This window comes from Stenella coeruleoalba (genome assembly GCF_951394435.1).
Source record: "Stenella coeruleoalba genome assembly, chromosome: 20".
Taxonomy (NCBI): domain Eukaryota; kingdom Metazoa; phylum Chordata; class Mammalia; order Artiodactyla; family Delphinidae; genus Stenella; species Stenella coeruleoalba.
The window spans coordinates 472,209-486,659 of NC_137166.1; the positions used below are offsets into that span (position 1 = coordinate 472,209).

At 60.6% G+C, this 14,451-nt stretch overlaps 1 protein-coding gene across 1 annotated transcript in view; it reads right to left on the reverse strand.

Annotated features, from left to right (window-relative positions):
- Positions 1 to 265: 265 nt before the first annotated feature.
- The window catches only part of SPG7 (SPG7 matrix AAA peptidase subunit, paraplegin), a 31,032-nt gene continuing 16,846 nt past the window's right edge, over positions 266 to 14,451 (reverse strand). Inside the window, 9 exon segments of the mRNA XM_079907151.1 lie at positions 266 to 895; positions 898 to 1,048; positions 2,531 to 2,608; positions 3,114 to 3,280; positions 4,047 to 4,203; positions 5,340 to 5,455; positions 6,689 to 6,799; positions 7,361 to 7,463; positions 8,574 to 8,698. Of these exon segments, the coding sequence (XP_079763277.1) occupies positions 849 to 895; positions 898 to 1,048; positions 2,531 to 2,608; positions 3,114 to 3,280; positions 4,047 to 4,203; positions 5,340 to 5,455; positions 6,689 to 6,799; positions 7,361 to 7,463; positions 8,574 to 8,698 (1,055 nt within the window). The 3' untranslated portion in view covers positions 266 to 848.

Below are 14,451 nucleotides of genomic sequence, written 5' to 3' on the forward strand. Positions count from 1 at the left end.
GAAGACGCCAGCCTCACCCTCTGAACCCTCGGCCGATCTTTGGGAAGGAACCTGGGGAACTGGGGCAGATGGTGAAGCATCTCTTGGGCCGCTCGCCCCCATGAGCTTCCTCGGGGCGCCAATGCACAGGGGAGGTGGAAGCAACGAGGAGCAGGTGGGAGCCCCCAAGTGGGTCACACCGCCGGGGACTCGGGGGCCGACTGCAACCCGTCCATCTGTCCCACACCCTCCCTCCCAGAGTCCTACAAGAGGGAGGGGTCCCAACTGGTCACCTCGCAGCTGACATCACACCGTGTGAATATAGTATCCGTGACCCAGGACGGCCCTCGGGGCAGAGCTGACCACGCAGGAAACAGAGGCCTCCATCCACAGCATTTATTAGTGGTCACAGTTCCCAGGTGTCCCCCCAGGGCCCCTTGTGTGCACCCGTCCACGCGGCAGCAGGTGACGGTGCTTCACTCCTCCAGGCCCAGTGCCTGTCCCTGTGACCCACTGATGAGCGAGCCCAGGACAGGGCCCCGTGGAGGACAAGCAATGAGGGGCTTGGAGGCCCTGTCACGGCGGAGCCCTGAGCATCCTGACCAAGTCTCAGGAGCCGGGAGGAGCCCGGCCCAGGCCCCGCACCACGAGGCTGTTCAGGGCCCCCACAAGATGGGGCGCTCCGTGCGCACCGGTGACCCTCCCACAGGCGAGAACGACTCACAAACACGAATGAAACCGTGCGTCTCTGCAGAGACATTTACTTATCCCGGGCAGGGAAGTCAACAAATAGATCTCAGGGGCCTTGAGCTGAGACCTGCGAGGGCTGAGAGGAGGGACCGTCTCGGGCGGCCAGCAAGGTGGTCCAGCTATCGGGGCCAGGACTGCTCCTCCCCCTGCAGGAGCTGCTGCCGGCCGCCTCCGCCTCCCCCGCCTCCCGCTTCTCCCTCTGGGCGTCGCTCCACCTCTGCGGCGCAATCCTCTTCTTGGGCCCATGGGGGGGCGGGCCGATGAGGGCCTCGATGTCCTCGTAGTTGATCACTTCCTTTTCCAGCAGGGCGTTCGACAGCTGCAAGAACAAGAGGCCAGTGTGAGCAGCTGACGAGCGCCCGGACAAGAGCCCTTTGAGAGCAGGGCACGGTGGAGGGAGGGCCCAGCCCCCGGACCCGCCAGCCGGGCGGGCGGCTGAGAGCGCAGAACCGCTCCCTGACTCCGCCTTGGAGAAAAGGCCAGCTGCCAGCCTCATTAAGCTTTCTGCTTCCCTTCCCAACCTGTTTATTTGGGGCAACTTCAACTTCTTTCACAAACACGCGTGAGCGTCAGCATGAGGGCAGTGGAGCTGGCGGGCAGGACCGCCTCGATGGGACCAGGGGAGGGGCCCACGAAGAGCCGCCACACCCGCTGCTGAGGGGTTCCCATCGCCCCCACGCCGGCCGCTCCGACAGCTGGCCCTGGGCAACACGGGCTTGAAGTGTGCGGGTCCGCTCCTACGCGGATTTCTTCAGTGAACGTGACTGCAGGACTATGAGACCCACGACCCGCAGATGCAGAATCGCGGGCAGGGAGGGCCGGCTGTGAAGGTGGCACTCGGGGGCCAGCTCTATGGTGCTCAGCCCAGGCACGCCCGGACGGCGCAAGCAGGTCCCAGCGCACACGGGAGCCCCACACGGCAGCGGGCCGGTCCTGGTGGGTTCCGCACGGCTCCCGGCGGGCAGGCGCTGCTGCTCTCGGGGCCCCACAACACGACGCCCACAACATCACGCTGAAGAAACAGTGTCCTTCACAGGACGGCCCGTCCACAGAGAGCTGCACCCCCTCCGGGTCCACGGAAGCTTCACCTCTGTGGTCGCCTCCAAACCCAACAGCTCAGGCTGGCGATGAGGACACCAGACAGAGCCCAACTGGGGGACGTTCCACACACACCAGCCCAGCCCTCCTGCACTGCCATCAGCAACAGGAGGGAGCCGTGCCAGCCAGGAGGGCCTGACGGACGTGACGACCAACCGGAAGGCGGGGTAAGCGCTGGGCGAGGCGGCTGAAGTGTGGACTGCGGTTAACGCCGCCGTGTCCGCGTCGGCTGGTCACTGTGTTGTGGGGAACGCGCCCCACTGATGGGAGATGTTAACACAAGGGGATCAGCTGGGGGCAGAGGGCTCTGTGCTGTATCTGGCGCTTCCATGGGCACCTAAAACTATGCTAAGCTTTACAATTTAGTTTAAAAGTTCCAGGAGAAGGGTAAGAGCTGGAAAAGGACTACACAGCGTCGACCAGACCCCACTACTGGCTGAAACTGGGTAACGGCCCAGGAGGGTTGGCGATGTCCCTCCGTCTCCTCTGAAGGAACTGGCCTGAGAGGTTCAATGATACAAAGCTAAACGAGGTACAAAAGGTGCTACGTTCAGTTGAGGTGGGTGGGCCTCGCTGGTTATGTCGTTTTCTGGAGTGCTGTGCACGGGAGGGGTGAGCGGCTGCGTCAGCAGGGCAGTGACGGCAGGCCCAGCTCCTGGCGGGACAGGCAGGCACAGGGCCCCGGGGAGTGGTGGGGGCTCACCGCCTGCAGCTTGTCCAGGTTGTCCCGAAGCACCTTCTCAGTGTGCCTGTAGGCCGCGGCCACCAGCAGCCTCGCTTCCTGCAAAGGGAAGAGAAGGGTCTGTGATGGGCCAGGGCGGCTGGCCACCACACGCGGGGTCCCCTGCGGCCCGGCCCTGGCGCTAAGGTACACAGAAGAAACACAGGTTCAGGAACACGGCCTTTCGTGTCTTACAACGAACAGGAGAGCAAGGCTGTCAAGGGCCTCCTGCCCCCACCCCAGCCCCGGGAATGCCCTGTTCAAGGGGCCTGCCCAGCAGACAGCCCGCCAGCTCCTGGAGCCCCGAACCCACGTCTGTCCTCCACGCCCACGGCTGCCTACGTGCCAGCGACACTGCGGTCATCTCCCGTGGGCAGCTGCAGGGCTCACAGGTGCTGGCTCCATCACTGGAGACATATACTTATTTGACGTCCCTCACAGTCCTGTGTTGTCTACGGTCCCACTGGGCGCCAGCAGGCCCTTGCACAACTTCTCTGGGCACACAGCCAGCACACACGAGGCCTGTCTCCCACCCGCATGCAGCTCAGGACCAGGGAGGACTCACATGGTCCATCATCTGCTGGAGGCCCTGGCTGAAGGGACGCCGTCCGATGCCTGGGATGCCGTCCTGGGCCTCAGGGAAGGAGATAGGCCCGATGCTGGGCGCCATCCCGAACTGCTTCACCATGGAGTAGGCGATGCGCGTGACCTTCCTCAGGTCGTCCTGTGCCGCTGGAGTGAGGGGTCAGAAAAGGGGGTTCTTTCCTGGAGGTGTAGGTCGAGGCACCCGGGGCCCTGCCGACCCCTGAGAGCAGAGCAGGGTACCCGGGGACAACTGTATCCTGTCACTGGTCCTTAAAAGTTAAAAAAATGCTCTTTTATTTAAAAAACAACTCCTCAGGGGCTTCCGCAAAAAAAGCAAAAACAACGAAAACAACTCCTCGGGGTGCATCTCTGGATTCATGGCGCCGGCAGTGACCTGGCAACATCCAGGTCCGTGGGGCCCCGAGTCTCCCAGAACCTCCTCCACCTCCTGACGGCCCAGCGAGACCACCTAGCTCCGCTTACAGTCTGCACGTGGGGAAAAGCTTTTTCTTTTTTTTCCGTTGTGTGGGCCTCTCACTGTTGTGGCCTCTCCCGTTGCAGAGCACAGGCTCCGGACGCGCAGGCCCAGCGGCCATGGCTCACGGGCCCAGCCGCTCCGCGGCATGTGGGATCTTCCCGGACCGGGGCACGAACCCGTGTCCCCTGCATCGGCAGGCGGACTCTCAACCACTGCGTCACCAGGGAAGCCCGGGAAAAGCTTTTGTAACAACTGAATCATCTAGAAAGTCTTGCTTAGTTCCAAACCTCCTTTGACCACAGCTCATCTTTTAGAAACACTTAATGGAATTCAAAACTGCATTTGCACCTGCTACTCAGACCCCTCCATCGGGTTCACCACCCCTCACGCAGGATGGCTGCGGGGGCGGAAGTCGTGTGGGCGCCAGCCCCTCACCGGAAGTGACCCTGTTGAAGGAGATGGACTCGGACGCACGGCCGCCGAGGGCCATGCACATCCGCTCAAACAGCTGCTCCCTGGTGAAGAGGTGCTGGTCTCTTGGGAGAATCTGAGTGAAGCCCAGGGCTGCGTTGGTCCGCGGCGTGATGGACACCTGCAGAACAGAGGTGGCCCCAGTTAGTGGGCAGGATGTAGGCCTCAGAGATTGGGGGGTGCAGTAAGACACTCTTCAATCAGAGGGTTCAAAGCAGGGAGCAAATGTGACTGTCCCCATGTTTATAACAGCATCACGGAGAAGGGCTCCCACACTGTTGGGGCGTGAAGCAGCTGCACCCAACCACGCGTCCGCGAGGGAAGGAAAGGTGACGAGGACGGGACAGCCCGCCAAGGGCCCTGCGCTGCCCATGCTCCCACCCACAGCCCGCGCCTGGTGAGCCCATGGGGCAGGGTTCTGGCAGCAGGAGGCCACCCTGAGGCTCCGAGGAGGACACGTCCCCACCTCGCCTGGCGGAGTGCCGAGCATGGGCAAGGGGCTTTCTCGGCACGACTAGTCTGCCTGACTCTCTGTCGTCGAATGGAAAACCCTAAGAACGGGCAATTTTAAATTAGGGTATTTACTTCACCATGGACTTTCCCATGTTACTTTTTTGAGATACTGCATGAAAACATTTATCTTGATCCCTGGGTCTTCTCGGCGGGCAGCTCCTGCACACACAGGCCTTCGCCACAGCACTCTGCCCAGGACACAGCGGGGACCGGCCTGAGCAGCAGGACACCGGCCGACGAAGCCCGACTGGCAACGTGCCGCTGCAGCCGTCACCCCCGGGGAAACACCACACGCGGGCTGCAGCTGCCGCACAGCCCCGTCTTCGGGGGTCACGGAACAAGGAGCAAGGCAGCTCCTCCTCAGCTGGGGGGACCAAGCCCCCGGCTCAGGCCCCTGTGGAGGGCACAGTTACAACCCTCCACACGGGGCACCCACGCCCCAAACACGGGCCCCGTCCGCAGGGGCCACTCAGGGACCCCTGGTCACGAAAGCACACAGCTGAGGGGGCGTTACGACGGTACGCCTGCCAAATACACGATGTGTGCTCACCTCACTGCTTTCTAAACTCAGGAGTCACGAAATCAGCACGTCCCGGAGCTGACGGCAACCCTGGCAATCCTCAGCTCCACGGGCGACCGCGGCCACCCCGCCCCGTGCCTGGGCCGCCGACCCTGCGCCCCCTCCACGCACAAGCGTGTGGGCCTTCCACAGCGGGCTCGGCCAGGCCCAGGCGCCGCACCCACCTTCCCCACGGCCTCCGTGTGCTCCAGCAGCCAGCCCACCAGGGCGTGGCCTGACTCGTGCAGCGCAACCACCTTCTGCTCTTCCTTGGAAAGCACCTGGCTCTTCTTGGCGGCCCCTGAAAGAACACCCAGGAAGGTGAGCTCAGGCGCGCGGCCACCCCGGATACGCGGCCAGGCGCGTGCTCGTGGCACCAAAGCGAGGCCTCGCTCGCCCCACTTGTGTATATGCTGCCAACAGCAGCCCCTCAGGCAAGGCCCTCACAGGGCTGCGGGGCCGACGGCACGAGCTCGGGTCTCCTGCCGGCCCCCAGACCTGGCAGGGCAGCCGCAGCCCCCGCTCTCCGGTCCTGCCCGAGTAACTGACCCCTTACCTCGCAACCTTACAGGCATCCCCCTCAAGTCACTGCTGAGGTCCTGTCCGCTGTCCCCAACCGTCCACACAGACGCATGTTTCCACCTCTGCACCCTGAACAAGCTCTAGGCTCAGGGTACTTGGTAAATCACGCGACCGGGACTACCCCCAGCACCCGCTGTGAGGGGACACGTCCTGAGACGCACTGGCTGTGGCAGTCGGATCGCCCCACCCAGAGCCGGGCCCAGGAGCAGCCGCTGCAGCTCGGGAGTACCCCGCTCGAGGCACCACACACCCAGGCAGGACTCTGGACGGGTTTTCTCTAGTCTTTCCCGTTCGGATACTCTCGCTGTAAGCGCGTCACTTTCCACGTAAAAGAAATGGCTTACACAAAACGTAATTTACAGCGAGAAACTGTGACGCTGGCTTGTGCCCAGGCTGCAGAGGCACCTGTCCTAGGTCTGAACTCAAACTGCGGGTGGCGGGCCCACCTGTGGGAGGGGCCTGCTCCTTGGTGCCACCCTCAATGACTTGCTCTAAACCCTGCGGGAGGACGAGGCGCACTGATGGCCTCTGGTGTTGCCCCCGGGCTGTGGGAGCTCGTCCTGCTCTCCTCACAGAAGGCCAAGGACCCCTCGTACGGCAGCAGGTGAGCACAGCTGCAGGCGCCGGCCCCGCCCAACACAGAGCACGGAGCCTCCTGCAGAGCAGGCCTCCTCCTCGCCCGGGGCGCAGCTGCCAACCCCTGGCGATGTGGGCAGGGGCCTGTCCGGCGCTCAGGCCCCGCACGTTGGCCGATGGGCTGAGGACACTCACATTTGAGCTTGTGACACCCTATGATATTTCTGTTTGCACAGTATCTTAAACTAACGAGAGTAAGTCACACTGTTAAGGCCTGACGTAAAAACAGGAACTCTTGACCCGTCTTCCCTCTTGGGCAATAATTCTGTCGCGCGGCGTCTAGGTCTGCCCCCCACCCGTGGGCGGGTCCATGTACCAGCAAAGACGCGTTCCACCGCGTAGTCCAGGTTGGACGTGTGCACGGCCGTGTGCCCCTCCCGCGCAGCGTGCAGTGCGGCCTCGTTACAGATGTTGGCGATGTCAGCGCCTGTGGGCACGGGGGTGGCACTCAAGCAGACGCAGAGAGATGGGGGTCGGGAGGAGGGGGCTGCCCCATTCCCCTCGAGCGGCCGCAGGGCTGAGGTCAGCCGCCTCTCTGGACCCCTGCTGGTTCCTTCCACCTAGTGTTCCACACAGACGTCGAGGGATGAGAAAGGCTCTCTGACACCCATGAGGTTCTAGTTCAGGACGTTAAACAAAGTCCAAAGGGAAGAAATTTATACCACGATAAAAGGGGTTTCTACTTATAGTACCCTGCAAAACGAGAGCCATACAGAAAAGAAACCTGATTTGTGACACACGGAGACCGTGGGGGAGGGCAGGGGGGCCGGGAGGAGACGTGGCCTTGCAGGTCAGCCCCCAGTGGGGAGGAGCGGAACAAAGGCAGGACCACCAGGACTGCCGGGGGTGGGGGGGCGTGCACAGGCGACAGAACCTCGGGGAGGAGAGTCCTCTTACCTCTGCCTGCTGCGTGTACACCTCACTCCCACCCCGGCTGTGCTGGCCCCCTCCGCCCTCTCCAGCCCCAGACAGAGACCCGTGCCCCTACCGCTGAAGCCCGGCGTCAGCTCCGCCAGCCGCTGGGAGTAAAAGCTGCTGGCCCGCGTCAGCTTCAGGCTCCTCAGGTGCTGCTCAAAGATCTCCCTCCTTTCCTGCGGGACACGGGACAGGGGACACGGGTCAAAGGACACGGGTGCAGGCTCCCGCCAGCTGACACTCGGGAGCCACCGGCCGAGAGGTCAGCTTTTGCTCCGAGAAACCAACTCAGGGCTGCAGGCAGCGTTTCAAAACCGGAAGGAAAAAAGGAGACAAGAGAAGATAAAGCACGTCACACATCACAGGTAGCAAAGGTTATTTTGTATCCTGTGTGACACGTCAGGAAGACGGGAATCCAGGCCTTCGGAAGCAGTGGCAGGCCACAACCTACGACAGGACAAGGCTGGGTGTTCCCGGGCCCGGCCCTGACCCCCACGTCGGTCTTTGCAGGAACGTTAACCCACCAGCCACCTGCCACGCTCACCTTCCAAACCCTCCCCTGCTCCTGCTGGGTCCTCAGCCACGCTAGGCTCCTGCTCCCCGGGCGGCCACCACAAAGGCCCAACCCCCTGGAGGTGGACGTCCGAGCAGAGGCCTGAGGAAGTGTGGTCAGAGGGGCCGAGAGGTCCCTGGGGCTCACACCCTCCACCCCGTCAGGGCAGCCGTGCAGCTCGTGCTCCAAAGCCATGCAGCACACGGCTCTGAGGCTCTGCGAAGACTGTGCCGCAGGACTCGGCCCAGACGTTTCAGGATAAAGAGGAAAACAACAAGGATCAAAACCAGGAGAAGAGGGGCTTCCCTAGTGGCGCAGCGGTTAGGAATCTGCCTACCAGTGCAGGGGACACGGGTTCCAGCCCTGATCCAGAAAGATCCCACACGCCGCGGAGCGGCTAAGCCCGTGCGCCACAACTACTGAGCCTGCACTCTAGAGCCCGCGAGCCGCAACTACTGAGGCCATGTGCCACAACTACTGAAGCCCGCGCGTCACAACTACTGAAGCCCATGCACCTAGAGCCCGTGCTCCTCAACAAGAGAAGCCACTGCAATGAGAAGCCTGCGCACTGCACGAAGAGTAGCCCCTGCTCGCCGCAACTAGAGAAAGCCCGCGCGCAGCAACGAGGAACCAACACGGCCAAAAAATATAAATAAATAAATAAAATTTAAAACAAAAAAACCCAGAAGAGCAGGGAGCCGAGGCCCGGAAAGGCCAGCCAGGCCGCACTGACCTGCAGCGTGGGAAGGTCGATGAACACGTGTCGGTCCAGTCGGCCTGGCCTCAGCAGAGCGTTGTCCAAAATGTCAGCTCGGTTGGTGGCCGCAAGGACGATGACATGGTCGGTGGTGCCCATTCCTGAAGGAACAGACAGCAGCTGTTAGGGTGGGGCCCCCAGCCCGGAAGCTTCCCCACAGGCCCCCTTGAGGGACATGGGGCGGGAGAGGCGGGGCACCTGAACGCAGAGCTGTGGACCCACCCGGGCCCGTCCCTCCTGAGCGCTTCCACCAAAACCACAAGAGCAGGACCCACCACTTCCTCCCCAGGCCGCGGCCCAGAGGCAGAAGCGCAGGCCAGAGCTCGGTCTGCCCTCCAAGGCCATCCTCCACATCCAGACAGCAGCCCTGCAGGAAGTGTTCCCGGGGTGCAAGGGGCACCTCCCCACACCACTGCCAGGGACATCGGGGACACGTCTCCTCCGACACTGGGACTGAGGGCCCCAGGTCTCTCATGAGAATTTAAAAGCAAGTCCAGAAACCATCACTAACGGCCCACACCTATGTGTGAACCTGGGCTGGACGCTAATTTGAATAAAGCAATTGCAAAAACGCCCCACGAAGCAGCCGGGGGGATCTGACCCCGACTGGATGTTAGATGCTAGTAAGAACAAGTGTCACAATGATAGGGAGTTATTTCTCCTAGTGAAGGTGCAGAACTCTGGGTCTGCTTTAACCCACGGGGGAAGAGGCAGGGGTGTTGGCAGACAGAACTGGCCGTAGTTACGACAGGCACCGAGGCTGGGCTGGGGCACGGCACTCAAAGCAGGCTCTCCCCAGCTTCGGAAAAGTTCCATGACACAAAGTTTAAAAAATAAAGATGCCAGGATCCATCTTTTGCTAACTTAATCTGTAATAAACTGACATTGACAAATACAATTTCAAATCACCTGTACAAAGTCTTTCAACGGAAGTGAAATCAGAGTCCTTCACTCTACTGCACGATCCCAGGACAGCGGCCAGGGGCCCAGGTAGCCCCGACCCAGGGAGGGCACCCACCTCGCCCAGGGGTTGACACCACCAGGACAGCCCAAACCACACCCAGCCCCAAGGAAATCACTCCAGAACTTCAAAGAAATGTCTCCCAGAGACCAGGCTCCCAGCCTGGGCTCTGCATTTTGGGATGTGGTGAGCCCAGACACCTCATGGAGCCTGGGCCCACTCACGTCTCGAGAGTGGACAGTGCAGAAAAGCGTCTGCTTCCCAACACAAAGGCAGCATCTTAAAATAACTCAGACTTTTGAAATAAACTCGGACAAAAGCAAGCACCACCCAGCATACGTGATGCACCAGCCCCTCTGCCCCGATTGCCTATGCTCAATTTTAGGAAAAGCGAAACTCTGAAATGGAAATGAGACGCCTGCTGGAGGGAGGGGCCCTGGGCAGAGCTGGCCGGGTCCACTTCCCGGGACACCTGGGGATGGAGGAGCCCCTCCGCCTCGAGTCCCAGAGCGCTACCTGGGACACCTGCCGGGGCTCCCCACTCAGATTCCCCAAACGCCTGCCTGCCATAGGCCGGGGCTGTGAACACAGAATCCTGAGATTATACAACAGTGAAATGTTGAAAAACAGTAGGAATGACGGGTGCAGAAGGAAGCAGCAGCCGGGCCAGGGTGAGCGTGAGCCCGGAGCTCCAGGCGGGGACTCCCGCAGGACGGCCATGGCCTCTGCGGCAGCAAGCAGGGACTGGCATAGCTCTGGGCACACCGCAAGTGGCAGAAACTGTACAGATGTCCCCGTGGCTGCGTGTCAGGTTTGCTCCCACGTGGAGCTGAAGCTGCCGCAACCCCGTCTGACGGGCACGCATCTCTCTGCGCGGTGCCCGGCCTCCACCCCGGACGGAGGCAGATCCCACCGCCACAAAGATCTCCCTGCACAGCCTCGTCCCCTCCTCGCCACTCACGTGTTCTCCTTCCCAGAACTGTCATTTACACGGTCTCATATAAATTGAAGCAGACGGCCTGTAACCTTTTGAGGCTGGCCTTTTCACTCAGCATAAACCCCGAGACCCAGCCAGGCAGTCGGGCATAACAACAGCGAGCGTCTCTTCACTGCTGCCTGGTACCCCCATGAGAACACATCAGGGCGTAGGCACGCACCCACCGCAGAACACACGGCCTCTTTCCAGGTTTCAGCTGTTACAAGCGAGTGAACACTGGTGCACGCGTGTTTTGCGGACACCGGGTCAACGTGCCGTGTGTGTCCAGCGTGTTCAGAGCCGGCCGAGCTGTCTCCCGGGAGGCTGCACGTTCTCCCTCTCCCGCCGCAGGGGGTCAGGTTCGCTTCCCCTGCTGCTTCACAGATGCGTCATCACAGCTGCTTCACTCAAATCAGAGTCCAGGTTCACGCACAGACCTGGGATCCAGTCTCTTCACATCCTCCCCACGTCTGCTCTTGCCACTATCTTGAATGAAGTGAGAGGAATGACTCTACCTTCAGGAATGAGTGCTCAGCTAAGTAACAGGGACGTGTGCGTGAGGAGGACAGAGTCGTGGACCAGCAGCCGGGGGCCGAGAACATGCTCTCCAGAGGCGCCCGGCTGGGCTCACGCAACGCTGAAGGCTCAGCGCAGGAAGGACAGCACTTCAACAAGAGGTGCTGGAGCGGCTGGACGTCCACACACAAAGTGAGCTGTGACCAAGCCTCACACCTCACACAGAAATTCACTTAACACGGGTCACAGACTAACACGGAAAAGGCCGTGTGAGCGCTACCTGCAGTTTCCTCTTTTTCCTTAATTAATTTTCGCTTTCTTAATGAAGTATAGCTTATTTATAGTGCTTCAGCTGTAGCACCGAATCACAGCGCAGTGATTCAACTATTCTTTCGTATATACGTATACATATTCTTTTTCAGATTCTTTCCCATCAGAAGTTGTTACAAGATGCTGACTACAGCTCCCTGCGCTGTACAGGAGGTCCTTGGGGGTTAGGTACCCGGGCCTTTCTACAGACTCCAGGCGGAATCGAGGCCACGGGGGTGTGGACGGAGACGCCCATGGTGGGGGGCGAGGAGCGAAGGCCTCCTTGCGCCCACTGGGCTGTGAGAGGGAGCGCAGGCGCCCCGCCCCTGCCGGCTTCCCACTGCGGCACCAGGTCCACTGCACGCTCTGCACTTGCTGCACGCGCTGCACTTGGATGAGCAGACACTGCTCCTCCCTGAGGGGTGACAACGGCTCCTCAATGCTCAGCTGTGTCTGTGCACAAAGGCCCGCGGGCGGCGGTCCAGCCCTGCCAGGGCCTCTGAGGGGTGCTCCACGGCCTGGGGGGCGGGGCCTGGGGGGCCCACGGCTGCAGCAAAGCCGGTGGAAGCTGTTCCTCTCCTGGCGGCACAGAGGGGCCCGTCAGAGAAGGCGCCAGCTGGGAACGCTTCCTGGGGGTGCACATCACCCGGAAGGGTGGTCTCTGGCTTCAAGCGCAAAAAGCAGCAGCAGAGAGAGGGGGGTACTGCTCCCGGGGCCCAGGTGCTCGGCCACAGCGGGCCACGAGGCAGCCCCACCGTCACGCACACACGGTCACAGCTATGGGTGAGGTCGCGCATCAGCCTTACTCGACACGTCAGGAAACCCCGGCTCGGAGGACGGGAGGGGAGGAGGGGTGCGCACCCCGCCGCGTCCCCCCATGGCCCACAAGCCCCCCGGGGCCAGCACTCGGGCGGGCAGCCGCAGGACAACATGAGTCTGGCACGGCCGCCAGGGCCGCGGAGCTTGACGGTGGCTTCCAGACACGCTCTGCCGTGTCCCGCGGCATCACCAAGGTTCCCCGCGGCTGAGATGCAGCACTTCCGACAGCACGCTCATCAAACCCTGCCACGGGGTTTCTGGAGACTCGGAGTCCAACTTGCGGACGACCAGACGGGGCGCTCAGGGTCCAGCTGCTCACAGCCCAGCACACGGGGAGGGGCTGCTCAGAGCGGGGAGCAGCGGGGGTGGGTGAGGGGCCCCAGGAGGGCCCATCTCCAGGGAGCGACCCCCAGAGCTTCATCTCAGCTGCACAGACACCGAGTTCCCAGGCATGTCCTCCCCAGGAAGCTTGCTCCTCAGACCCTGGCCACGGGGCAGAGTCCCTGAGCCATCCTGACGGACACCCGGACGAGAGGGAGACGCAAGTCGCCAGGGGCAGCTCCAGACGCAAACCATCCTCAGGACCTAACGAGGCAGCCCTTTCCTCTGCCGTGAGAAACCACACTTTGATTTCTCACACATCTGAAAAGATGACGAAATGCCTCCCCTGCATCAGCGCCCGACCTGCCCAGCGCTGCAGGCCCGCGTCCCAGCACCAGAGTCGGGGCACGGGGGCACCGCCGTGCACAGTGATGCCACCAAGGCTGTTGAGCGGCTCCTGCCACACACGCGGGGCTCAGCCTCACTCGGAGGACACAGCAGCCTCACAGGGGGCGTCCCTTCCCGGGCCTGGCCTGGAAGAAGTGCCACAGTCACGAGGACAAGGACATAAAGACAGGCCCAGGCCGGAGACCAAGGAGACAGGACAAGTAAGCAACGCGAGGCTGGGCTGGACCCTGGGCCAGAAAGGGCATATCTGCAGGCCAGAGGCAGCTGCTGGACACCTGTGTCAGGCCTCATCCACGTCGGCCTCTGGGCTGCATGGGGTAAGGGAATAGTCATAGGAACTCTGACTGCTTTTCCATTGTTTTTGTAAGTCTGAAACTCTTTGAAAATGAGAGGCTAAATAAAAAAGTTTCACCCTTAGCCACACACAATCAGATTCCACTGCCCACACGCTGGCCACCAGATCCACCATCCCAAACGCTGAGAATACTTTAAAGAGGAACATAAATACACGAATAGGGACTTCCTGGTGGTCCAGTGGGTAAGACTGCGCTCCCAATGCAGGGGGCCTGGGTTCGATCCCTGGTCAGAGAACTAGATCCCTCACGCACGCCACAACTAAGAGCCCACACGCCGCACCGAAGACTGGCTCAGCCAAAATAAAAGATAAATATTTTTAAAAAAATACAAATAAATGGTTCTCTTAGACCAAAACTACTTTGAGAAAAAAGTGTTTTCCTTACCTACAATACCTAAAACAGCACTGGAATTATGATGAAAGAAAAATTAAAACTGGGTCCTACGCGGCTGGGACTTGAAAAGAGATCTGTGTGCCCATGTTCACAGCAGCATCATTCACAACAGCCAACAGAGTCCATCGAGAGACGAGCGGATAAGCCAACCGTGGTCCATCCGCACCTGGGAACATTACTCAACCTTAAAAAGGAAGGGAATTCTGAGACTTCCTGGCGGTCCACTGGTTAAGGCACTGTGCTTCCAATGCAGGGGGTGTGGGTTCGATCCCTGGTCAGGGAACTAAGACCCTGTGAACCTTGAGGACATGATGCTGAGTGAAATAAGCCAGTCACAACAGGACAAACCCTGTACGTTCCCACTAAAATCAGACACCGATGGGAGGATGGTGGGGCCAGCGGCTGGGGGAGGGGAGAATGCCGAGTCGGTACTTAATGGGGACAATTTGTGTTTGGGAAGATGAGAAAGGTCTGGAGACGGATGGTGGTGATGGTCATACAACAATGGGAATGTACTTACTGCCACTAAACACTGCATTTAAAAATGGTTAAAACGGTAAAATTTATGTTTCATATATTTTACCACAATGAAAACAAACACAATATCTACACACACACACACACACACACACACACACTCACACACACTCCAAAGAGGATCTTACAGGAGTAGCTCAAAAAAAACCAATTCCGTTAAAAAGAAAAAGAAATTGTGTGGAAGCCAGTCCACAGGTCATCTCAAGGGCAGCAGACACAGCACCCCCGGCCGTGCATCTGAGGCACCGGCCGCACCCA